This window comes from Natator depressus, chromosome 4 (genome assembly GCF_965152275.1).
Source record: "Natator depressus isolate rNatDep1 chromosome 4, rNatDep2.hap1, whole genome shotgun sequence".
Taxonomy (NCBI): Eukaryota; Metazoa; Chordata; order Testudines; family Cheloniidae; genus Natator; species Natator depressus.
The window spans coordinates 118,018,561-118,044,029 of NC_134237.1; the positions used below are offsets into that span (position 1 = coordinate 118,018,561).

Consider the following 25,469-nt stretch of genomic DNA (forward strand, 5'->3'; position numbering starts at 1 on the left):
TGCATCATTTTCTTATGAAACTCACTACTCTGATGAATGTGTTTACTCTGACCCTAGTGTTTTTTTTTAAAAGGCAAAGAGGGCAGGGGGTGTGTGTGTGTGAGAAACAAGCTGCTCACTACATTTTAAATCTCTGTTTAAAAGACATTCTCACCCTTACCACATCACATGCAAGCTGGCCTGAGATAGAGTACCAGGAGGAACAGTTTCAACTAGAAAAAAAAAAAGGTTAATAAAGGCAAAACCCCCAAGAAATAATGCATTGGCAGCAATTACCAACCCATTTAAAAATGAATGATGAACCAAGGAACAGCAGCTTTTTCCCTTTTAAAATCTTGTCAGGAACATGTAGCAATAACTATAAGGGATGAAGCAAAAAGTAATTGGAAAAACTTATTTCCTTGATGCAAGTAAATTAATCCGATTATCTAATATACTCTAATATAGGAAAGACCTTAAAATGGTTCATTGTTTTCATGTAGTGACAGATGCAGAGTTTTTAAAAAGTGACAGAATGCTGATGGACGACAGTATGAGGCTATTTTAAAGGGAAAATGCTTTTGTAGCTGCTAAGAAGAAAACTGCTTTAGCTATTTTTAAAATAGGTAACAGTTGCATTTGATGGAGAAGCTGACTTAATAAAAGAAAGTATATTTTGTCCCGATACTATTGCCAGTGAGGCGACATTGTCAGCCTGTTTCAAATTCCTAAGCACTGAAATATGCATATCGGCACTTAAGATTCCTTTGATAATCCCAGTTTATAAGGGAATGAGATGCCCAAATTGCACTATATTTCAATGGGATTTGAGTTCCTAAGAGCCAAATTTTTAAAGGATTTTAGGTTTTGCTCAGCTGCAGTTTTCTCCTGCCACAAATGCTAAATGTTCTGAACTTTGTTTCACTTGTGTGGCATTACTTAGCCTTAGAGCTCCAGCTTTACAATTGGCTTTTGGGAAGCTAAAAGGGATCACAGTGCAGTTCAAAAAAAAAAGTTGCAAGTATCTGGAACACTTGTAATAACTTGTGCCTTTTTAGAACCCATTTAGATGAGTCATGCCAGGTACATTTCGATTTTCTTCTTCTGATCTATTCAGGTATTAATACCATGCTCCTCTCCATGGTGTCAGAGTATTTCTAGTGAGCTGCTGAGGTATTATGCATTAATTATGTTAACAATTACAAAGAAACTGTGATATAAACACTTCTTGTTTTGACAGGGTAATTTTTATTAATAATGCACATAAATCAGTCACACCTAGTAGGCGCCAGTCCTTTTTCACACTCTAAGACTTCCTGGAGAATAAACTAGAAAGACAGAAATTAAATGAAGCTAAAGACACACGCTTGCAGGTGGGTCCATTTTGGATTTTTTCAACATGATTTCCCATGGATGTGTCTCTAAAAATTAAATACATTGAGAAATACAGTAGAAAGAATATATTTACAATTATAATGGGCACTGCCAACATATCCAATAACAAAAATAAAACAAAAGCTTTTTTCATGTTTCTTGAATGCTTTTTTCCCCACAGAGATTTTTAAATATGATTTTGTTTTTTTTAAAAATACAATAAGGAAATAATTACATTCTTAATATGAGAACATTATCTTACAACATACAACCAGACCCAATTAATTTGAATGTGTCTAAAAATGAAAAACTGAAACTAAATTAAGTATTCTCTGTTAGAAAAATCAAAACACCAAAATCATCCTATAAAAAACACCTTTGGTCTTCCCAAAATTATGATCTGATATTTAAAAAAGCACCTGATACAGTAATAGGAGTTTGTTTAGGAAGCACATGTGTAACATTTTCTCAGAAGACATAGAAATGTGATGATTTAAAATAGAAGAGTTTTCTCTTTAAAATGTCATACTGTCCTATTGCTGAGTTTGCCTGGTAATTCTGAAATTTCAAAACTACGAAAATACAAACTTTGTTGCTTTTTATTAAAATTTGTACAGTAAGAGTAACGCGCAAAAAAATGAGTATTTCACAGCACTGAATATGTTCTGGAAAGAGGCTATTTCCGGAATTTGGTATATTCTATATTATAATACCTTGGCCATTATATAGAATAGTCTTAGCTAGTATGCTAATTGCAAAATAGCAATGTACTTGCACATTTAGTTACACAATATATCATTTAGAACAGGCATTTGGGGTCCCATTCTTAAAGGTGTATGTGGCAGAATGGAAGAATCATTACATGGAGTCGTGCATCTTAGAAGCAGCCTGCAATTTCTGTTTGCTTAGAGGAATTTCCACACTCATCTCAGACATGAGATAAAAATTTAACCCCACCCTCCCTACAAGTCACTCCTCACTGTGGGGAAAAAAGTTACAGAGCCAATCTGGGGGAAAACAGACTCAAATTAGTTAGGCTATTGGCTGTTCAGTGTTATTGATGTAGGACCACTTATTAACGACAACTGTTTCAGCATCACACATGTTGACTAGAGGCCTAATTTGCATCATAAATATGTACAGATATAAATTAAATATTTAGTGAAATATACAAATAAATAACTTTTGAAGTAAAAAGCCTAAATGAACTTACTTTTGCATCAAACTTTTTTTCCTGATATTTCTGGGATACTCTATAGCACTATAGTCCATATCATGCAGCATAACTTGTGCCCTTCACCTAGAAAATGTAAAGGTCAATCTAAAATACAATACAATAGCCAGCTTTGAATAAGAGACAATGCTGACATGTATTTCCCCACTGTATTTGCATTATTGTGGACCCTAAAAAAGGCAACAAGGCCTACTGCCATTTTGGCCCTGATCCTGCACCATTGAGGGAGCCTTGTCTTTGACTTTAATGTGTAACAGAATCAGACCCTGAGTAGTGGGCCATTATGACCCACTCTTTCAAAACTGCTCAGGGCCCACAACTGGGGCCAGATTTTTGGGGCTGCTGGGTGCTGAACATTTTAGCCTATGGTTGTAAGCCTGCAGTTTGCATGTGTGTGTAACGCCCATGGATGTCCTTTTGCACCTTACTCTGAGTTTTACATACCAGTGTACATTTATAAAGCTAAGTAAATTATTACCAATGATAGAACTGCAGGACTGGGACATCAAGTGATCTGTTCTTCCCTTGATGTCTGTATCTGCAATGTTGCCAACTCTTGTATTTTTATCAAGAGACTGGTGATATTTGATGCTTTATTTAAAGCCCCAGCACCTGCAGACAAGTGATTATGTCAAAATTTCAACTTTAGTTTCAAGCCCTCCTGATTGTAGAGATAATCTTGAAAACGTGACCTGAGTGCATTATAAAGGCTCAAAAAACAGAAGACAAATAGAAATAACTTTTTTAAAAAACAAAAGTTTCATGATTTTTAAGCCGCTCTCAGTAATTTGACTCATGAATTTTGAACAGTTGGGGTTGGAAATAAGGCATCTGACTTTTCAGCAGAGACATATAGATAACAAAGGGAAAAGAGACTTCTAATTATTCACAGACTAAAAGGAAAACCCTGTTTCTTGGCAAACAGAAAATGAGTCCTCTCTCACAAATGGTCTTGTCACTTCTTATTTCATCATCGTGTATAAAGGAGATTGGAAAATCGTATTTCCTCAAAAATATTATCCAAGATCTGAAAGGACTGCAGAGAGCAAATACAATAGAGTTATAAAACCTGACTTTAACAATGTTAAAACAAGCAAAACAAAACTGCATGGGCCTTTGAAAGCTGCTGTTATTTAAAAATTAATTTTAGAGGCTGTCAGTGGGATTTTTTTGGGAGGTGCAGAAAGCAGAAGCAACATATAAAAACGACTTTGTTGCCTTTTTTAAATCATGCCCAAATAATTTTTAGACTACATGAGAGAAACTGTTTGAAGATGACAGGTGCTTAGGAACAACAGCAACACTAAAAAGAACATATTAAAATGCATGTTTCAGAGTAGCAGCCGTGTTAGTCTGTATTCGCAAAAAGAAAAGGAGTACTAGTGGCACCTTAGAGACTAACCAATTTGTTAGTCTCTAAGGTGCCACAAGTACTCTTTTTCTTTTTATTAAAATGCATGGCAGCTTTTTATGCCCTGATGACAAAAGCATCTTTCTAAAATGTATCAAAAAATGCTTCACAGCCAAGTTGTCATTCCATGGTCGTCTCATAACCATTGAGAAAAGAGTGGTGGGGAAGAGTTCCTGACTTCCCAGCTCAAACAAGTCATGTCGTTCCTGTGGAAACATTTCTTCGATCTCCTGCCAAGTGAACAGGTAACAGCTGAATGAATCCTAACGAGCAAGCTTGTGAAAAGTCCTCTCTCAGGTGGTGGAATTCTGAAAGTAAAAATTAGCCTTAATAGTAAAACATATCTAAATGTATACGATTTTATCTGGGTCTCAAAGCGTGCACCAGTCTTGATTTCCATTCAGGACTTTTGATGCAATGGCATTTACATTGTTGTTTTATCCTCTTTCAGCAATGTAAACTTTCAGTTGCAACTATATGCTCCTTTTTACTAAGATTTTTACAAATAAAGTTGGAAATAAAGAGTTACAGATAATAAAAAGGGGCACACTCAGTTACACAATAATACAGTAGAAAGAGTACAGTCAAATGAGGGCCAAGCTACTGTTAACTGAACATAATTATAAAACCTTGTCACTTGACACCATTTTACAGATGCGTCTTTCGCAGCCTATGTCTTGGTCCATATGAAGCAAGGCCTTTAAGCAAAGGAAACAAATTTCTAATGCTTATGTTCCATTTTTCAGCTCCCATTCCTAGAAGGGAAAAATAAAAGACGGGGAAATATTATAGAAATCTAAGTGTCTATACATAAGTGTACTCTGTATGCCATTATCTAAATCACAGATAAAGATATTGAACAGAACCTGACCCAGAACTGATCCCTGTGGAACCCCTCTCAATATGCCCTTCCAGCTTGACTGTGAACCACTGATGATTACACTCTGGGAATGGTTTTCCAACCATTTATGCACCCACCTTATAGTAGCTCCATTTAGGTTGTATTTCCCTAGTTTGTTTATGAGAAGGTCATGTTGAGATGTTGAGACAGTATCAGAAGTCTTATTAAAGTCAAGATATACTATATCTACCACTTCCTCCCTATCCACAAGGCTTGTTACCCTGTCAAAGAAAACTATTAGGTTTCTGGTGTAACACGCTTCGTTACTGATAAATCCATGCTGTTACTTATCCCTTATCATCTTGTAGGTGTTTGCAAACTGATTGTTTAATTATTTGCTCTGTTATCTTTCTGGGTACTGAAGTTAAGTGCATGACCCAGATCTGCAGGGTTCCCAGAACAACTGCACACAAGGGCACAGGACATTGGGCAGATCATGCAGCCATAGTCTTTGGTCTGAAGTATTATCTGTGGAGCAATTACACATCTGATTCAGAACTGGGGGGGGCGGGGGGGGGGGAAGCGAGGTCCTTCTCCCCCCATTCCCAGTGCAGAGATAGGATAATAGAAATGTAGTGCTGGAAGGGACCTCAAAAGGTCATCTAATCCAGGCCCCTGTGCTGAAGCAGGCCTAAGTAAACCAAGACCATCCCTGACAGACGTTTGTTTAACAGGTTCTTTAAAACCTTAACAATGGGGATTCCACAACCTCCCTTGATACTTAACTAAATTATCCTTATGTTAGAAAGTTTTTCTAATGCTAATTGGGCTTGATGCTGGATTCCTGAATTTGCTGCTCATTCCATAATCTTTATCTTGCCGCTGCTTAATAGCAATAATTTATCTTGTTAAGATAAATAGGTGCATCACTCCAACTGCATGATCCTTTTTGATGTTACAGTCATGGCAGTGCACCCGTGGTGACCCATAGCTGGTGTCCCTTAGGGATGCATGAACAGAACAGGCCCCAGAGTCTGAACTTTTAGATTTGAGTTGGTTCGTTAAGCATAAACTTCTCCCCAACTCCGTTACTCTCAGGAACACCCCCTCAGGCTCCTGTATTGTCAAAGATATTTCTATTAGGAGGCCGGAGGTTTGAGAGTCCCTCTGCTAGATGGGCTGCTCTGTTCTAATTCCTCCTGCTTCCCCTTTCAGAGGTGCACAATGTGTGCTAGAGTAGTCTCTAACCAGACAGGCCCCAAAGCCTGGGAGATTTGCAGAGAGCAGCTACTCCAGCAGAGTGTGTGCAGCCCTGAAGTTACGCTGTGCCATATAACACTCAAATGAGGGAAGTAACAGATAAAAGGGCTCACAGCAGAGAGAGTCAGCGCACCAGGGGTCTGATACAGAATGGACAGAGCTGGGGAAAGAGAGTAAGAATGGAGACAGACAAGGGGTAGAAATAAAAAGATAAAGAGGATCAGATAAGTATCCAAAATTTTCAGGGCTTACGCAAACACATCCTACCTATTGTGAAATGTATCCATTACTAGGGACTTTAGTGTTAGCACAGACATGAAATTGGCCTCACCTCCCACACACTATGAGGGAGGTTACATATGCTGAACCAATTCCACTCTCCGGATGCTCACAAACAACTCCCACTGATTAGTCAAATCATTAAGGGCCAAATGGCTCCCTAGGCTTACTCATAACTACACAAGGCCAAAACACTAAGTGCCAAATTCCACCCTCATATTTGTGCATTCAGCTCCCATTGGAATTCATGTGAGATGCAGATGCATAGCTGATGGTGGAATTTGGCTGTATCTAGTTGTGAATGAGCTCAGTACAGTTTGGGTCGTATTATCTAATTCAGCTAAATTTCACTGTTAATATTTGGAGTATGAAGTTTTATGAAAAGGTGACAACAGCTGTTAAATCTGAATTCAGTATGTGGAATTATTTCCCACTGATAGAAAAGTAGCTTCGTATTCTTTTAAATAGTCTAATCCTACACCCAAGATTCTTCCAGAAGAGACTCTGACTAACCAGTAATGTTCTTTAAATCTTCCATTCACAACTAACAGAGCAGATTTTGCTGCATTTTGAGCACCTCTTATAGGTTGTAAAATACATCGGTAAGTGAATAAATAAATTGCCAATATATAGTCTCTTTCATCCCAAGAACTTTACTTTTCAGAAATGGGGAAACTGAGGCACAGATAGGGTTAGTGACTTGCCTTATGTCACATGACAAGTTTGTGGCAGAGCAGGAGAGGACTCTCAGTTGCATGTCATAACTACTAGGTGGTGCTCCCTCACTAATGCTTTGCTAAAATGCATTTGTTTGTAAATTCTGCTTTCAAACACTGCAAATATCTATAATGGATGAAAAAATATATATCTTAGCCTCAATGAAATGTTAAAATGCTTCCTAAAATACAACACGTATGGTTGTTTAAGACAAAAGAATGGAGTGCAGTATGAAGAACAGATGTGAAGGATTCTGGTTTATAACTATAGTTAGCAATGAACGGACCAAAACAACACAAAGATCTCAGACCCATGCCAGCAGTAACATCCCTTTTTATTTGCTATATGAGTTGTTCAGTAACATACCTTAACTAGCCAGTTCAGACAGGCCCAGAGAACTGTCATGAAAATCCCATTTAACATAAAGCACAAGTAGCACGTATATTAAAGACTATATTAATGGGGTAGGAATGCAAAGTTTCATCCAGGCACTCGTCAGAACAAATTAAATTCAATAGATTTCTACTTTAATTGTACAGCAAGAGTGGTTGCTTGCACAGTGTATTTTCAATTACTACAGCCTAGAACTATTTAGCTCTTGCATCAGCTGGCAATGATTAGATCTGATATTCTTTTGATTACTAAAGCATTGGGTTTAACAACGACACTAAATACTTATTGATTAAACCCATTAGCGTAATGGTGAAAGGACTAAAGGACCAGTCTGTATCACAGGCCATTTACAGTGAACTCCATAAAAGAACAGAGACAGATACGGAGTCAAATCTATCGTCTTAATGCAGTATTTCTGTTCTTCTGTCATCTAGTTCCCCAAATTTACTCCATCAGAGTGAAATTAATCCCTGTTCAGAGGACCAGCATGAAACCATGCACCACTTAATGTGAATGCAGACCTTGGGCCAGCCCTCTATACTGCTGTGAAATTTCACCCTTAGACATTCAAGCAGCAGGAACCAATCTTTCCCTCACCATGAATAAAGGAGAGATGAGAAACATGTCATGAGGGACAGGGGCAGAAGAAGAAAGTCAAACAACAGATCTTCTCACCTTTGCTTTTCGAAGGACGTGGCCTCGACACGGTGAAGTACTTGATGAAGGAGGTTTCTTCAGCACTGCTGCACTGTTCACTGGTATGGAACATTCAGTATCACTCGTATCACAACTGGAGATAGGAGAGTTTTCCAGAGTTCGGTGCTTGAAAATTGGAGACTGACAGACAGAGCAGACAGAATGAAAATCTGAGACTGGGCAACGTTTCCTCCAAAATATTCATAAAAATAAAAATCTTCAGTTGGGTAAATTTTTCTCCAGATATTCATGTAAATATTATTTATTTAAATTTAGAACTGCAGAAAACTACAAGTATTGTTTTAAAGTTATGAAAAGTACATTGACAGACAATCCTTTCAAACATGAACTACACTGATTAGGACAGCAAATGCGATTTCCTGAATAAGCAAAACAAAAGAAAGTAAATAGTTATATACTCTGTGATGGCTGCTTCAGTTCCCTCTAAATGACTAAATAACAGCGACTAGGTGGGCCACCACAGTGAACCAACACAATAACTGACCTGAACCAACACAGTAATTTTGTCCACATTGACCCTTGTGATATTAAAGGTCTAGAGAGGTTAAGCTCTTTGGGGAAGGGACTGCCTCTTATTATATGTTTGTACAGCTCCTAGCACAATGTGGCTGTGGCCTCTAGGCACTTCCACAATACAAATGGTAACACATGTTCCCTATAATTCCATACATATCAACTCAATTTCATTGCTGAACAGGACACCAGGTGCAGGAGAGCAATGGAAATAATTCAAAATAGAGCTTGGCTGCTTTATTTTCATGGCCTTATAGATCAGATGCCTGATCCGGCAAGATGCTGAATACTCTCAGCTCCTATTCCCTTTCCTGGATGTAGTAAATGCTCAGTACTCCCATCTCACAGGATCGAGTCACACAGTTGGGAGCTTTTCTGAAATCATTCAGCTGTGGACATACCTGTGGGCTTGAGGTTCCTGATTTGGGCTCGATTGCCAATCCCAGTGTGATGCCGCCAGCCAAGGCTTTCTTCAGGCTCTCTTTCACTTCAGTCAGTTCCAACTCCAGATTTACACGCTCCGTCTCCTTCAGCTTACATTCTTCTTCAAGCTTCCTTAACTTATCTTCAAGAATCACTTGAGTCTTCCTGCCTGAAATCCAGAGATGGGTGCTATGCCAACAACAGGCTACAGTTGATGGACTCAGTGCTAAACGGGGTTCACTTATTTACCAATAGGGAACAAAGGCTTTAAAATGCTTGGCTACCCAAACAGCTACACACACTGTAAGGTTTCAGCCTCATTCAAGTAAAATGTTTCGCACTTCGACAATGCTCAGTGCTTCATCTGGGGCAATTGTTCACTTTCTAGCCATGTTATTTTTCAGTTAGTCTCTGTACCACAAAAATGGAAATAGCCAGTGATTTTTAAAAAATGGTGACCTTTCTTACTTCTCTGTGAGTTGCTGATAATTGTGATAGCGCCTTTTTGAGTTAAATGCGCTAATAGCACAAATATATTTGTATAGCAATTATAGTCTAATTTTACATATTTTAACACAAAAACTGAACCTCATGTTACACCTGTAGCAAGCAGTTTGGATTTTTGAAAAATACATTCCAGGCCCCAGGAAAGAATTCCATTCGGTTAGCTAGAATTCTTGGAGTGCCAGACTCTTACACAATAAAACACCTCATACCAGCATTGACTTCAATGGCAGCTCGCAGGTCTTTCCTTTCTTTTCGGAGCTGAGCCAACCTGTTCCTCAGAGCTTCTTTTCTCCTTAACAACTCCTCCTCTTTGGTTTGTAACCTCTTCGCATCTGCCTCAACGCGGTTCTTACCATATTTGTACTGATCAGCATCTATACAGAAAGATTAAAGAGTAATGATGATTTTATTCAGTTAACTCCGTCTCTGAATGGCTTAGAATCTAGGAATATCACTAATCAGAATTTGAGACGGGACAAATAAAATACAAATACCCCTGAAACTTTCTGCTCTCAGCTTTGTGACCTGGGCCCTTCTCCGATCTTTTTGGATAAAATAAGCAGTGAAAGAACCCTTCATCTATCCATCAAATCCAACCGCACCGAAAACTTTTGCAATGTCTGAGAAAGTTGGGTTAAGGTTTTTTCTTTTCTGTTTTCACTGGCTTTTCCCACACTTCTTGATCCCTGCTGAGATTTGAAGCACAAATGCTGAAATAATGTGAGAAAGTCTTGTTTTCAAGAACTGTCTGGAAGAAATGGAAAATACCTGACACCTTGCAAGACACCTGTTCTAAGAATTCCTGCCTGAGAGTGCAGACAAAACAAGTTCTGAAGCATGCAAAACTTTTCCTCTGGGTATCCAGACTGAATCTCTGACCTGAGACTTAACTGAATAACGAAGCTGGAAAACTCCCAGTTTTCCAGCTTTGCTCCTCCTCCATTTCTACCCCATGCAAAAGGCTGAGGTCCCCAGACATGTGCCTCTTCTCTCCCAGTAAGGATAGACTCTGACGAAATGGCAGATGTCTCACTCTCTTTTCCTCTGCCTACGAAACTTATTGGCCCAGACTCCTCTGGCATCTTTAAGTCAGAGATGTTTACACCCCCATTTCCTGCACAATGGGGGCTGAACCTCAGAAGATTTTCTCCCTATATTTCAAACCTATTGGACTCCACCAAATGTCAAAGCATTTTATAACCTTCCAAATCTAGAATTAAATATTTAGATTATTAAATCCCATACTAGTATAGATTAATTTCCATAAGACACTATTACATTTGTATAAAATGTCATTAGTTTCATCTATATTATCATCATTATTAAACATTTATATTATAGTAGTACTGCAACGAGGTTGGGCCCCTAGAACTTTTCCAGAAGACTCTTCCAGAAGACCCTGGCATGAGAAATGTAATAACAGAACCTTCCAAGTAAAAATCTTGAGGTAAGAGAAGAGGGTGCTAGTACTTACTGAGGTTACTAAATGAAAAACAAGCCTGAAATTCAACAGTCTGAGCCCTGGTCTACACTAGGAGTTAAGGTCGAATTTAGCAGCGTTAAATCAATTTAACCCTGCACCCGTCCACACGACGAAGCCCTTTTTTTGGACTTAAAGGACTCTTACAATCGATTTCCTTACTCCACCCCCGACAAGGGGATTAGCGCTGAAATCGGCCTTGCTGGGTCGAATTTGGGGTACTGTGGACACAATTAGACGGTATTGGCCTCCGGGAGCTATCCCAGAGTGCTCCATTGTGACCGCTCTGGACAGCACACTCAACTCAGATGCACTGGCCAGGTAGACAGGAAAAGGCCCGCGAACTTTTGAATTTCAATTTCCTGTTTGGCCAGCGTGGCAAGCTGCAGGTGACCATGCAGAGCTCATCAGCAGAGGTGACCATGATGGAGTCTCAGAATCGCAAAAGAGCTCCAGCATGGACCGAACAGGAGGTACGGGATCTGATCGCTGTATGGGGAGAGGAATCCGTGCTATCAGAACTAAGTTCCAGTTTTCAAAATGCCAAAACATTTGTCAAAATCTCCCAGGGCATGAAGGACAGAGGCCATAACTGGGACCCGAAGCAGTGCCACGTGGAACTTAAGGAGCTGAGGCAAGCCTACCAGAAAACCAGAGAAGCGAATGGCTGCTCCGGGTCAGAGCCCAAAACATGCTGCTTCTATGATGAGCTGCATGCCATTTTAGGGGGTTCAGCCACACTACCCCAGCCGTGTTGTGTGACTCCTTCAATGGAGATGGAGGCAACATGGAAGGAGGTTTTGGGGACGAGGAAGATGATGATGATGAGGTTGTAGATAGCTCACAGGAAGCAAGCGGAGAAACCGGTTTTCCTGACAGCCAGGAACTGTTTCTCACCCTGGACCTGGAGTCAGTACCCCCGAACCCACCCAAGGCTGCCTCCTGGACCTTTTATTACAGAAATCATGAGTAAGATAGGTTTTGAAAGGAGAGGCCTACTGCTTCAACATTTTTGCCACAATCTCAAAAATTCATACCAGCAGCCAATGAATTGTATGTTTGAACCAGTTATTTTTTGTTGTTTCCTGTTTTAGATTATTATAAAATCCTCAAGGGAGAGATCATATGCACTTATGGATTTATACAGCTCCAAGCACACAGCTGATGTTTACTTAATGATTCCATATGTTAATAAAATGATAACCAGAGATACAGGGACTGATTCTGATTTCACACCAGTTTTACATGGACTTCAATATAGTTACTCTGATGTAAGGCAGTTCAGAATCAAGTCTTCAGTCTGTCTTTCCATAGTGATGTTTATTAAAAGAATCTACCTGCTAGCACCACCAGTCTGGTCTTTACCTTGCTTGCTAGCGGGAAAGACACGTCATGTTTCCAGATGCCCAAAGTTACAAAGCAAGATCATTAAGAGATGCACTTACTCGATGCTGTGCGTTTCACACTTGATGCTGATTCAGATTTCTTCTGTTGGTTGTTTAAAATTCTCCCTTTTCCCATGATCCCATTTGCAGTTGCAGGGCTTTTTTTGCCCTTAAACTGTTTGAAAACAAAATATTTATGCAATGGTAACTATTATTGTACAGCTGGTGCCATAGTAACACTTTCACCACGAGCAAAGCTTGAAAGAATTGTTTAAAACAGTCTGCCTTCTAGCAGGCTGTTCATATGCTTAACTGATTCTGTTGGAAACAGTGCATTCTCTAGAGACTGTATAATTGAGAATTGCTTATTCAGTAAGATCAGAGGCTGGCAATCACTGGGAATTGTGAGATTCTCTCTCTCTCTTCCTGTTCCATCTGTGACAGCATCACTGTTGCTAATTCGTTCAATTTTTTTAAATCAAAACTGGCACATTTGAAGAATGATGCTCTAATGCAGCTAAGTGGTACTTTGTAACAATTTTCTATTGCAAAGCCCTTTAAAAAACATAGTAGGGATGCACATTACTTTCATACCCATCACAAGAAGCTGTAGAACCATCAGCCTTGCCCACTCACAGTGAGGTACAATTTTAAACTGTTGTTTATGTATTACAGGTCCTTATTAGGTGCATTTCCTCAGAATTGCATTGCTATAGTACATGGATGCCATTTCCAAATTAAATAATTAAAACCACACAACTTTATCCATAAGGAGTTAATCAACTGATTCTCTCCTAGGGTACCTCCAACAAAGCACACTCACTGAAAAAAGCAAAATTAGGGTGGTTTTCGTATCACATCCTTACAGTGGCTAGACACAAGCTCTAGCCAACTACTAGACAATATAAGAACATTTCAGAGCCCCGGAGAACGCTCTGCTGCCAGCCTCTAGGAATGAAACCACATGGACAGACAACAAGAGCATTCTGGCCAATGCCAAGTTCTGCAAAGTGCAATAGGATAGCTAGGTCATAGGGCAGTTAGGGCTTTTGAGATGATAATCAGCATCTTGGACTGTACCCAAAAGAGGAACTGGAGCCAATGCAGAGCACAGTATTAGGAGGTCGCAGTGGCCTGCCCTGTTTCAATGGGGGTTGCTATATTCTGGATTAACTGAACCTTCCATGTAGTGCTGAAGGGGAGCCCAAAGTAGAATACATTGCTGCATTCTATCCGGGCGATGACAAAGCTATGGATAACTATGGCACTGATCCTATCCGAAAGAAAAGATTGAAACTGAACCCCCTGCAAGATGTAGTAATAGGGATGAAATTAACTTGTGCACCCTGGGTACAAAGGAACATAATCAGAGCCCAGTTCTCACTTTGTAACTGTTGATAAATGTGGGTTTTTAACAGCAATTACTGGACATTTATAGTAGGATATAGACACAGTACAGTTGTGAGCTGTGCCAGATAATTTCTCTGAATGGTATGCAAAGACATTGTCTTTGCAAAGACAATATGCAAAGACATATGTCTATTCACAGAACATTTTCTTCATGCCATACTATGGAATATTTCCTTATGTGGTCAAGATCGTAATTTCATATTTATTGCTACTCCTTTGTTGTAACCTGAGCAACAGGTTGCAAATAGAATCCAACAGGCAAGTTATTTATAGTTCTTTTCTGTCACCCTGACTCAGGCTGAGTAGCTCCTTAACCAACCAAGAAGCCCCACTGAATTCAACAGGGCCAACCCCAGCATAATATATTATACTAGAGGGGAGTAAGGGTGGCAGAATCTGGCACTTAATTACCGGAGAGCAGTCTGCAATACTGGCTAGCTGCCAGGATCGCATGTGGGTTTCCTGTTGCAGGTGTGCATGACTGAATACAGGGGTCAGAATTATCCTTTTCTTTCTCACTTGTTTTTTCCATTTAAAAAAATTACACTGCTTCCATCATTTTATCCGACTCTTGAAACATTATCTAATTCTTCAGAGCAGTATTGCAGAATAATTTATTACAAGACACTCAGTCAAAATAGCAGCTTCTTCACTAGACATGCAAACTGACTGGCTAAAACAGGGTCATAGTACTAAAAACATTATCCCTATAATTTTCTTTTAACTGGTCAGCGAGATGAGGTCTACACTAGAAATTTTTGATGGCATGGCAATGTCGGTTAGGAACATGCTTTCATTTGCAATCTTTCTACATCAGTAAAAGCAAAAGGCAAAAAATTATAAAATTATATTATAAAGGCAAAAAAGTCCTTTTTCCAGTGTAGCTTATTTTGCAACAACACACTTTTGCCAGCATAAAGTGAGTCTACAGTAGGAGTGTTTGCCATTATAGCTGTACTGGTAAACCCTTTCTACTGTAGACTAGGCCCCAGTATTCCTAAAATGACTGAATAGGGATTTGTGAACCTTAGAGTAAAATTCACCCTTATACAAAAGGCTGGCAAAAGATCTAGACAAGTGCCACTTAAACTATCTTTTGAGCCCTATTTTGAAGGCTTAAGTGTGACCTAAATGGTGCATAGCTTTTGTACTGACCCTCTGCAAAGGGGTTAATTTCTTTACTACTTATTAAATGAAGGATTCAGCTGCTCTATAAAAGGTAGAGGATTGGACTCCCTGCACATATAAACAGCATCAATGTAGGAGGCTTGGATCTAAAAGTCAAGAATAATTTTTTAAAATTAAAAAGAGAAAAAAATGGTTTTGGTTGAAGCATACAGTGATGCTTATGTTATTTCAAACACTTTCCCCTTTGCAATACAATGAATAAAGGTTCTCTATTAAATCTTGTAAATCTAAAAGTCACCTCATGTGGTTCTTGTACAAAGGTCCATTTGTTCACAGACCTGTATCCACACGTATGTTCCTTACAGTACATATTCTGTTTATTTGTTTCTAGATGCTTTTGAAATATACCAATAAGAAAGTCTGAACTGGTGGTGCAGAGAGTAACCTACTACTGCACTCTATTTTAGTCCAGGAAAAGATGGGCCTAAACCAACAACCCTGAACTTTGCTGCTCAGGCCCATCTCTGGTTCTAACATTAGATTCATAGCTTCGTATGCATAATTAGACCATACTAATGGTCAGGTAAGTAATACATATTATTTCAGATGCATCAAACAAGTAAAAGACTACATTCATTTTACTATTCTCTTTAAATTAGGCTAATAACCGGATTGAGAATTGCATGCCATTGTTCTTCACAATGGCTTCAGATATTGTAATATAGCTTATGACTGCAAACAGGGAATCTTCGATTTCTCCAGGGAAGAAAGCAACAGGGCAGTTAGTTAAATATAGTTACATTGTATGTTTCAGTAAACAGAGTTAAACCAGAGTTAAAACTAAAATGCCAAATATTTTATCTAATAAAAACAAATCATTTAAGGGGCCAATGCTTCAAAGGATGGTGCACAGAAATTTGCACATACAACTATTGCACGTTATAGCCCCTGAAATATTTATATGTTATATTTTTTGTTACAGTGGCAAGCTGTGCTGAAACCCCCAGTAGGAAATATGCTGAAACCAACTTAAAGCCAGAAGAAGGCCTGCCGTTATACGGCTAAATTTTGTTTGGAAAGTTATGCCTATTGATCCAGCTACAGCACCAAGAACAAGCTAAGCAGACATTTTATGGACAAACAGGAAGACAGCACCTCTACTTCAGAATTTACTATTTAGGTGAAACTCTTTTACTTGTAGTGGGCCCATTTAAGTTGCAAGCATTCTAGTGTTAAAGCCAGGCCAGTGAAATAGCCCCAGATACAAACAGAATTGTGCTAAAAGGCTTTGTTACAGTATTAAACATTGTAGTACCTGAGAGCCAGATCCCCGCCCCACAGCAGAGGTGTTAGTGACAGACTGAGCAGAGGACAGATTGCATGAGACAGGGTTTTTGTAATGGTTAGAGGAGAGTTTGTCAGTAGATAACCTATTGGCTTTTCTGTCAGCAGGTGGATAGCGTGCAAAGATTTTCGGAGACGGCAAGTTATCGTACAGGCCTGCGTTATCATAAAGCACTTCTTCTCCCATATTTCTGCTACGAGAAGTAGGAAAGCCATCTTCCAGTTCCCACTGCAATACACACACTTTTGCTGTTAGTAAACAAAACATCATGCAGAACCTATGCAAAATTAAAACATAAGCAGGTTATTTAGAATCATTAACACCCTCTGAGTTTAGCAAGATTTTGATTTTTCCTGACATTTGAGCCAAACTGGTCTGGAAAGACATGGGTAGCTATGGCGTGTTCGGATGACTGGGGAAAAGGGAGGATCATGTTACCTATTTCATAACCTGAATTTTCTTGTGTTTTCTGTTAAGCAGAGAAAAGGGGACTGTGATGTTACCCCTTATACTATTATTTGATTATTATTACTACTTTCCAGTTAGTAATTCTGAGAAAGAAGGTGCTACAGTGCAGATGTTGATAATTACTTCCTTGTATAAGATAGGACAATAGTGGGGTACTCACGGGCAACGTAGATGAGTCTTCAGGAAAATCTCTAGGACATATTTTGCTAAACCTGGCTTGGTAATACAGATTTTCAGACCTGGCAACTATCAGAAGCTGTAAGGTTTTTCTTGAGGCCATGTGTCTTTTCAGGAACTATCGGCTGCTTGTGCACTAGCTGCTTGTATTTTTTTTGTTGGAAAAGTATTACTTAGCTAAATACATATCCCAAATAGCTCCAGGCCATTTCCTCTTTCCATAAGAATGGAAAACTCAATAACACTCACCGAGTGATTCACTCATTTAATCTTAAAAGAAGCTGTGGGTCTGAATGCCCAAGATCCTTCCTTAATCCACCCTGTCTGCATGAGTGCCCTCTTCAGATACAGTCCCAAGCACATATGCATCCCGCTCACCAAACGCTTCGGTGTGTCCTACTCCTTAGAGATTTTTCCCTACTACTCCTCTGACATGTCATGACATGAGAGAAGATTGCACTTGTTTGTGACATCTTATGTCTTGAATTTCTGTACATTTCTCTCAGTTCAGACTCAGGTCTCAAATCTGCCTTTAAGATAGAGCCCAAATGAGGAACTATGCTGAGCTGCAGCGCCCCCAAACAAGGGTCTAGAGACCATATGCCAATGTGTGCAAATATGCACTTTCCCCCTCACTCCTACACAGGACCAGCTCTGCAGGCCAATTCAGAGGGTGGGGTGGGACCACGGCCTTGCCCTCAGCCTGCTCTCCTTGGGATGAATAGCACAACTGTCAGTGGAAGCCTCGCCTTGGAGATGGATAGCCCTACTGTCAGCTGTTCCCTGGATAGTGCCATATTCCTGCAAGGGAGCACAGAGTGAGGTCTGACGGCTTGTTGCCCTTTCTTCACAACTTACAACACACAGCACAGGGCCTGGCACAATCAAGCCCTGAGTTTTGCCTTGGTCTAATTTTTTCTTTTAAAAAATTCAAGGATTTTATTAATGGATTTGGCACAAACTGATCAACAGGCAGCTGTTTGTGTAAATATATGCTGGCTCATGAACAATTTAATTTAAACAATATGTCCCACTCCCCCAAAAGTCTCCAAATGGGAGAGAGGTTTTGAGGTTCCTGATTATGAAGAGTACAAAACTTGAGTTCATTTGGAATCTGCCCAATGGCACTCAATGAGGTAATACAGTTTTCAGGTGTCCCTGTGTTCAACACATATAAGCCATTTGCGCTGTAAAAATTAAATTCTTACCGATCCATTTATGCAGGGAACATCATCATAATGAAGTGCCATTCCACTGGGACATGCGTAGCCATTGGCAGTGCTTCCCCGATATGGATTAGTAGATATAACACGTCTGTTCATAAAACTATGTAAAACAAAAAACACCACTTGATCCTTAGTCTTCAAGATGATTCAATGATGCTACACCCACATTTGATTATCTGTCCTTTCTGGAAGCACATAGCTTTTCTCTTTGTATTAAAGCTATAGATAGTTTTCCTCCTTCTGCAACCTCCGTGAAAGAAAAATAAAGCTCTGTATTTTACTCATATCTGGCTGCTAATATCCAATATCGCAACATATGGTTCTGTACCATAATCATAAGAGAAAGTGTAGGATTGTGTGAAAGCCAGGCTGGAAACAGCTGCTTCCATCCTATCATGTTACATGTTAATCTGCTGATATAAACCAGTTTGCCAGACCTCAATACAAATTTTTCTCCTGTGTCTATATAGGACAGAATGAAGAAGGTGTGCGTGCACATGGGGGGAGGAGAGAGGGGGAGGGGGAGAGTGACCCAAGACTTTACTACAATCATTTTAGGAACTGGAGCAAACCAAGATCCAAATCCTGCAAATGCTGTGAGCGTGGAACCGTGAGCTGATCAAAATTTTTCAAATGATTTTTTTTCTGGCAAAAGGCAGCATATATTTGAAAACCAAAATTTTCATGACAACTTTTAGGTTCCAATCACTTTTTTCAGTTATATAAACATTTTTCTTAGAATCTTTTGAAATGTTCTGTGCATTTTTTAAAAAATATTTTTAATTTTTGGTTAGCTGCTGTGTAACTTTTGACTGGGGACTGATTATGACATGTTGTTATGTTCTCTGGACTCCTTGCCTGGATGAGCGTGCACTCCAGCTGCCTCTCACACAGGGGTGTGAAAACTCTGAAATGGAAACTTTTTCTTATAGTTTTGAATGTTTTTAATTTTTTAAAAAGGAACAATTTTGATCCAGCTCTTGTGGGATCCTTTATCTATGCAGACCACTACTGACTTCAGTGACGCTCCTTGTGGTAACGAAGGTCTATCCATGTGAAGCAACTTGCAGATTTGAGCCCCAAGTAGCAATAAAAAAAGTTACCTACCTTTCATAACTTTGTTCTTTGAGATGTGTTCCTCATGTCCATTCCATTCTAGATGTGTGCATGCCCATGTGCACAGTTGTCGGAGACCTTAATTGATGAAAGGGACAAGCCTTGGAGCTTGAGATGCATAAGGTACTCCAGGATGGACTGGTTGACCTCCGACCAGCAGCCTTGTATACTGAGCTCCCCAGCCCAGGTCCGAGGTGTTGGAAACTAGAGTTAGAGTTAGTGTCTGATTGCTCCGCCATCTCTTCTGCCTCTAGGCCTAAGTTAGTTGCCACCCTTCGGAGCAGGGCTTGGTGCTCCTTAAAGTCATCCGGTGGGTTAGCACAGGAGGGCCCCACCACAGCCTCATCTGGAGAGGAGGATGACGACTGAACCGCTGGGGAGCGGGGAGCCCGGGGCATCATCCCCCTCAGGGGAAGGGGGGGGCTCTCAGGGTGGGCACCTGTCTCTCCACCTCAGCGTATACTAGCCTGGTGCCATTGGAGCTTGTCCGATGTGGTGACCGACGATTGGTGAGACGGGGGCATCGGCATAACTGGCACGCCCCAGGCATCCCAATAGGGCCATTGTCCTGGCAGCAGGGCCAGTGAACAGAGCGGCAGAGCTGAGGTGATGCAACCTCAGGAGCCCAGTCGCAATGGTGCTGTCTCAGCGAGGGGTTGAACTCCCTCTCCGCGCTCAAGGAATCCTCCTCCAGTGACCAGGGCCTGAGTCTGGCAGCTAACCATCGCCATGCATGACCAGTGCCTCGAGTATTCACACCAGTGCAGGGAGTAGTGGGAGCGGCACCATGTTGGGGACTGTGATCATCGGTGTGGAGAGGGTCAGCGCGAAGATGACCAGTGCCAACTATACGGCGACTGGCACTTCCCCCTGGGCGAGTCTCGACGTGAAGGCGTAGACTGGGAGCACGGTGCCAGCGATCTGTGGCAGCAAACTGGTGACCTGGGCTGATATGGAAACCAGGAGCATGGCGAAAAAGGGCTCTGCCCAGCGCCGGAGATCAGCGGCACTCACTTGCTTTCTGGGAGGCTTTCCTGGCTGGCTTGCCCTCATAGGGAGCCTTTGCCGGCTCCATCACCGCATGCAGTGCTGGCTACGGTGGGAGAGTCCTTTGCTCTCTGGGCACCGGGAGCTGGGAAGGCATTGACTCTGCCATCAGGCTGCGTCCCCTATTGCTCCCTGGAGTCAGATCCCTTAGGGGGGTAGGAGGTCCCCTCGGGGACGTGCCCCCTTGTGGCTCCAGCATGGGCAGACGGCCCAAACAGGGTCCTTTACCCAATGCCCCTTGGTCCGTCTTGCTTGGTGCTGGGTCCCGCTTCTTAGACATCTTCTTGGGCACCAACAAAGGGATGAGTGCCGTGCAGAGCCCAGTGCCGGGGGTGCTCTATGCACCGAGGCCAAAATGCTGGGCACTGCATGCAGCCGGGCCGGCTCCAAGGCTGAGCGAAGAGCGGCCTCCAGGAGGAGGGCCCTCAAATGATTGCCATGCTCTTTTTGTGTCCTGGGACAAAAGTTCTTACAGATGTGACATTTTTCTTTAACCTGGGATTCCCGCAGGCACTTCAGACAGCTGCCATGCAGGTCACTAACAGGCAAAGGCCTATTACAGTCAGTGCAGGGCTTAGAATCACAGAATCCTACAATATCAGGGTTGGAAGGGACCTCAGGAGGTCATCTAGTCCAACCCCCTGCTCAAAGCAGGACCAATCCCCAAATAAATCATCCCAGCCAGGGCTTTGTCAAGCCTAACCTTAAAAATATCTAAGGAAGGAGATTCCACCACCTCCCTAGGGAACGCATTCCAGTGTTTCACCACCCTCCTAGTGAAAAAGTTTTTCCTAATATCCAACCTAAACCTCCCCCACTGCAACTTGAGACCATTACTTCTTGTTCTGTCATCAGCTACCACTGAGAACAGTCTAGATCCATCCTCTTTGGAACCCCCTTTCAGGTAGTTGAAAGCAGCTATCAAATCCCCCCTCCTTCTTCTCTTCCGCACACTAAACAATCCCAGTTCCCTCAGCCTCTCCTCATAAGTCATGTGTTCCAGTCCCCTAATCATTTTTGTTGCCCTCCACTGGACGTTTTCCAATTTTTCCACATCGTTCTTGTAGTGTGGGGCCCAAAACTGGACACAGTACTCCAGATGAGGCATCACCAATGTCGAATAGAGGGGAACGATCACGTCCCTCGATCTGCTGGCAATGCCCCTACGTATACATCCCAAAACGCCATTGGCCTTCTTGGCAACAAGGGCACACTGTTGACTCATATCCAGCTTCTCGTCATCCAGCTTCTCATATCGTGAGCTTCTCTCACTGTAACCCCTAGGTTCTTTTCTGCAGAACTGCTGCCGAGCCATTCAGTCCCTAGTCTGTAGCGGTGCAAGGGGTTCTTTCGTCCGAAGTGCAGGACTCTGCACTTGTCCTTGTTGAACCTCATCAGATTTCTTTTGGCCCAATCCTCCAATTTGTCTAGGTCCCTCTGTATCCTATCCCTACCCTCCAGCGTATCTACCTCTCCTCCCAGTTTAGTGTCATCTGCAAACTTGCTGAGGTGCAATGCACACCATCCTCCAGATCATTTATGAAGATGTTGAACAAAACCGGCCTGAGGACCGACCCTTGGGGCACTCCACTTGATACCGGCTGCCAACTACACCTGGAGCCATTGATCACTACCCGTTGAGCCCAACAATCTAGCCAACTTTCTATCCACCTTATAGTCCATTCATCCAGCCCATACTTCTTTAACTTGCTAGCAAGAATACTGTGGGAGACCGTGTCAAAAGCTTTGCTAGAGTCAAGGAACAACACGTCCACCGCTTTCCCCTCATCCACAGAGCCAGTTACCTCATCATAGAAGGCAATTAGATTAGTCAGGCATGACTTGCCCTTGGTGAATCCATGCTGACTGTTCCTGATCACTTTCCTCTCCTCTAAGTGCTTCAGAATTGATTCCTTGAGGACCTGCTCCATGATTTTTCCAGGGACTGAGGTGAGGCTGACTGGCCTGTAGTTCCCCGGATCCTCCTTCTTCCCTTTTTTAAAGATGGGCACTACATTAGCCTTTTTCCAGTCGTCCGGGACTTCCCCGGATCGCCATGAGTTTTCAAAGATAATGGCCAATGGCTCTGCAATCACATCCGCCAACTCCTTTAGCACTCTCGGATGCAGCGCATCTGGCCCCATGGACTTGTGCTCGTCCAGATTTTCTAAATAGTCCTGAACCACTTCTTTCTCCACAGAGGGCTGGTCACCTCCTCCCTATGCTGTGCTGCCCAGTGCAGTAGTCTGGGAGCTGACCTTGTTCGTGAAGACAGAGGCAAAAAAAGCATTGAGTATATTAGCTTTTTCCACATCCTCTGTTACTAGGTTACCTCCCTCATTCAGTAAGGGGTCCACACTTTCCTTGACTTTCTTCTTGTTGCTAACATACCTGAAGAAACCCTTCTTGTTACTCTTAACATCTCTTGCTAGCTGCAACTCCAGGTGTGATTTGGCCTTCCTGATTTCACTCCTGCATCCCCGAGCAATATTTTTATACTCTTCCCTGGTCATTTGTCCAATCTTCCACTTCTTGTAAGCTTCTTTTTTGTGTTCAAGATCAGCAAGGATTTCACTGTTAAGCCAAGCTGGTCGCCTGCCATATTTACTATTCTTTCTACACATCGGGATGGTTTGTCCCTGTAACCTCAATAAAGATGCTTTAAAATACAGCCAGCTCTCCTGGACTCCTTTCCCCCTCATGTTATTCTCTCAGGGGATCCTGCCCATCAGTTCCCTGAGAGAGTCAAAGTCTGCTTTTCTGAAGTCCAGGGTCCATGTTCTGCTGCTCTCCTTTCTTCCCTGTGTCAGGATCCTGAACTCTACCATCTCATGGTCACTGCCTCCCAGCTTCCCATCCACTTTAGCTTCCCCTACTAATTCTTCCCGGTTTGTGAGCAGCAGGTCAAGAAGAGCTCTGCCCCTAGTTGGTTCCTCCAGCACTTGCACCAGGAAATTGTCCCCTACCCTTTCCAAAAACTTCTTGGATTGTCTGTGCACCGCTGTATTGCTCTCCCAGCAGATATCAGGGTGATTGAAGTCTCCTATGAGAACCCGGGCCTGCGATCTAGTAACTTCCGTGAGTTGCCAGAAGAAAGCCTCGTCCACTTCATCCCCCTGGTCCGGTGGTCTATAGCAGACTGCCACCACGACATCACCCTTGCTCACACTTCTAAACTTAATCCAGAGACACTCAGGTTTTTCTGCAGTTTCATACTTGAGCTCTGAGCAGTCATACTGCTCCCTTACATACAGTGCAACTCCCACACCTTTTCTGCCCTGCCTGTCCTTCCTGAACAGTTATATCCATCCATGACAGTACTCCAGTCATGTGAGTTATCCCACCAAGTCTCTGTTATTCCAATCACATCATAACTCCTTGACTGTGCCAGGACTTCCAGTTCTCCCTGCTTTTTTCCCAGGCTTCTTGCATTTGTGTATAGGCACTTGAGATAACTCGCTGATTGTCCCTCTTTCTCAGTATGAGGCAGGAGCCCTGCCCACTCGCACGCTCCTGCTTCCTCCCGGTATCCCACTTCCCCACTTACCTGAGGGCTTTGGTCTCCTTCCCCCGGTGAACCTAGTTTAAAGCCTCCTCACTAGGTTAGCCAGCCTGCTTGCGAAGATGCTCTTCCCTCTCTTCGTTAGGTGGATCCCGTCTCTGCCTAGCACTCCTCCTTCTTGGAACACCATCCCATGGTCAAAGAATCCAAAGCCTTCTCTTCGACACCATCTGCGTAGCCATTCATTAACTTCCACAATTCGACAGTCTCTACCCAGGCCTTTTCCTTCCCCGGGGAGGATGGACGAGAAGACCACTTGCGCCTCAAACTCCTTAAACCCGGAGACTGGGGCATGCCCTGCCTGGGGCAAAGTCCCCGCCAGGACCCTAACTGCCTAACTACAGTACTTAACAGCTACTTACTAACTAATCTACAATAAACAAAACTATTTACAGCTGGAACACGAAGTCGAAAGGGAAAGAACGGCTGATCACTTGCGAGGCAAGGGAGAGAGGCGCTCTGACCAACCACCACAGGCGGTAAGAAGGAACTGAGCGGGCATAGGGCCGGCGGCACCTGATATACCGACACATGAGCGGGGCACTCAAGGGAGTGCCATAGCCAACCCTACGGATACCGCTAAGGCAAAAGTCTCCAACAACTGTGCATGTGAGCACATACACACCTAGAATGGAATCAACATGAGCAAGCACTCGAAGAAGAACTATGATTCAGAGAGGAAGTTGCTTTCACAAATGTGTAGAATGAGGAACAATGTTTTCTGCAGATAGATTTTAATATTATTAACTAACCATTGTCAGCATTTAGAGCCTGGTCCTGTAAGGTACTAATACTCTCAACTCCCACTTAATTCAATAGGAAGTTGAAAGCCTTCAATACATTTCAGGATCTGATCCTCAGGAGAATGAACATACTGCAAATGTCACATCAAGCTGTAAAATAACTGAGAAAATAACTAGTGCCATACTGTATGTTTTGACGTATTACACTGTTCACAGTCTTTGATTATAATCAGAAGACATTACATATTGCTTTTGAAAATATAAACCTGGTATCTCTCTATAAATCAAATGCCAGATTAGAGAATTATTGTGCACAATGTTCACTGCTACATTTTTACTACTGATATGCTCTTTTTAGAACTCTTTCTTTGTGTGTATAGTGAAATTCACCCTACTGCAGAGGGGCCAACACAAGGGTCACGTGCTATTTAAGTCCTACTTTAAGCCCTATTTTTAGGGGTCAAATGGAACTTAAATGGCAAATAGACACAGTGGTGAATTTCACTCTTATAGTATTATCCTATAATGATCTTGTGCAATAATCATGGTCTATTATAACATCCAGTACAGAATTCCACTATTTTCTGTATTAATGTTTCACAGCCAAAACATGTTTCCTTTGTGACAGAGGCTTTTGATCTTCTTCCTCACAGCTGAATAAAAGTTCTTGAAGAATTTATAGTTGTTTACAATTAACAGCTTTGCACAGCATGTTTATTTTGCAATCCCTAATG

The 25,469-nt window shown here is 41.8% G+C and overlaps 1 protein-coding gene across 4 annotated transcripts in view; it reads right to left on the reverse strand.

Moving 5' to 3' along the window:
• Nucleotides 1-1,234: 1,234 nt before the first annotated feature.
• Nucleotides 1,235-25,469, reverse strand: part of AFAP1 (actin filament associated protein 1) — a 169,808-nt gene continuing 145,573 nt past the window's right edge. The window contains exons 13-20 of one of the 4 annotated variants that reach the window (XR_012639367.1): nt 18,250-18,367; nt 16,367-16,624; nt 12,574-12,688; nt 9,858-10,022; nt 9,120-9,310; nt 8,164-8,325; nt 4,628-4,753; nt 1,235-4,306 (exon numbers count right to left, since the gene is read on the reverse strand). Coding sequence is in view for 3 of the 4 variants with exons in the window: in XM_074951743.1 (XP_074807844.1) it covers nt 4,727-4,753; nt 8,164-8,325; nt 9,120-9,310; nt 9,858-10,022; nt 12,574-12,688; nt 16,367-16,624; nt 18,250-18,367 (1,036 nt within the window). In the remaining variant the exon portion in view is untranslated. Of the gene's footprint in view, nt 4,754-8,163; nt 8,326-9,119; nt 9,311-9,857; nt 10,023-12,573; nt 12,689-16,366; nt 16,625-18,249; nt 18,368-25,469 lie in introns of all 4 variants that reach the window. The other 3 variants (XM_074951743.1, XM_074951744.1, XM_074951745.1) reach the window with 3 other exon arrangements.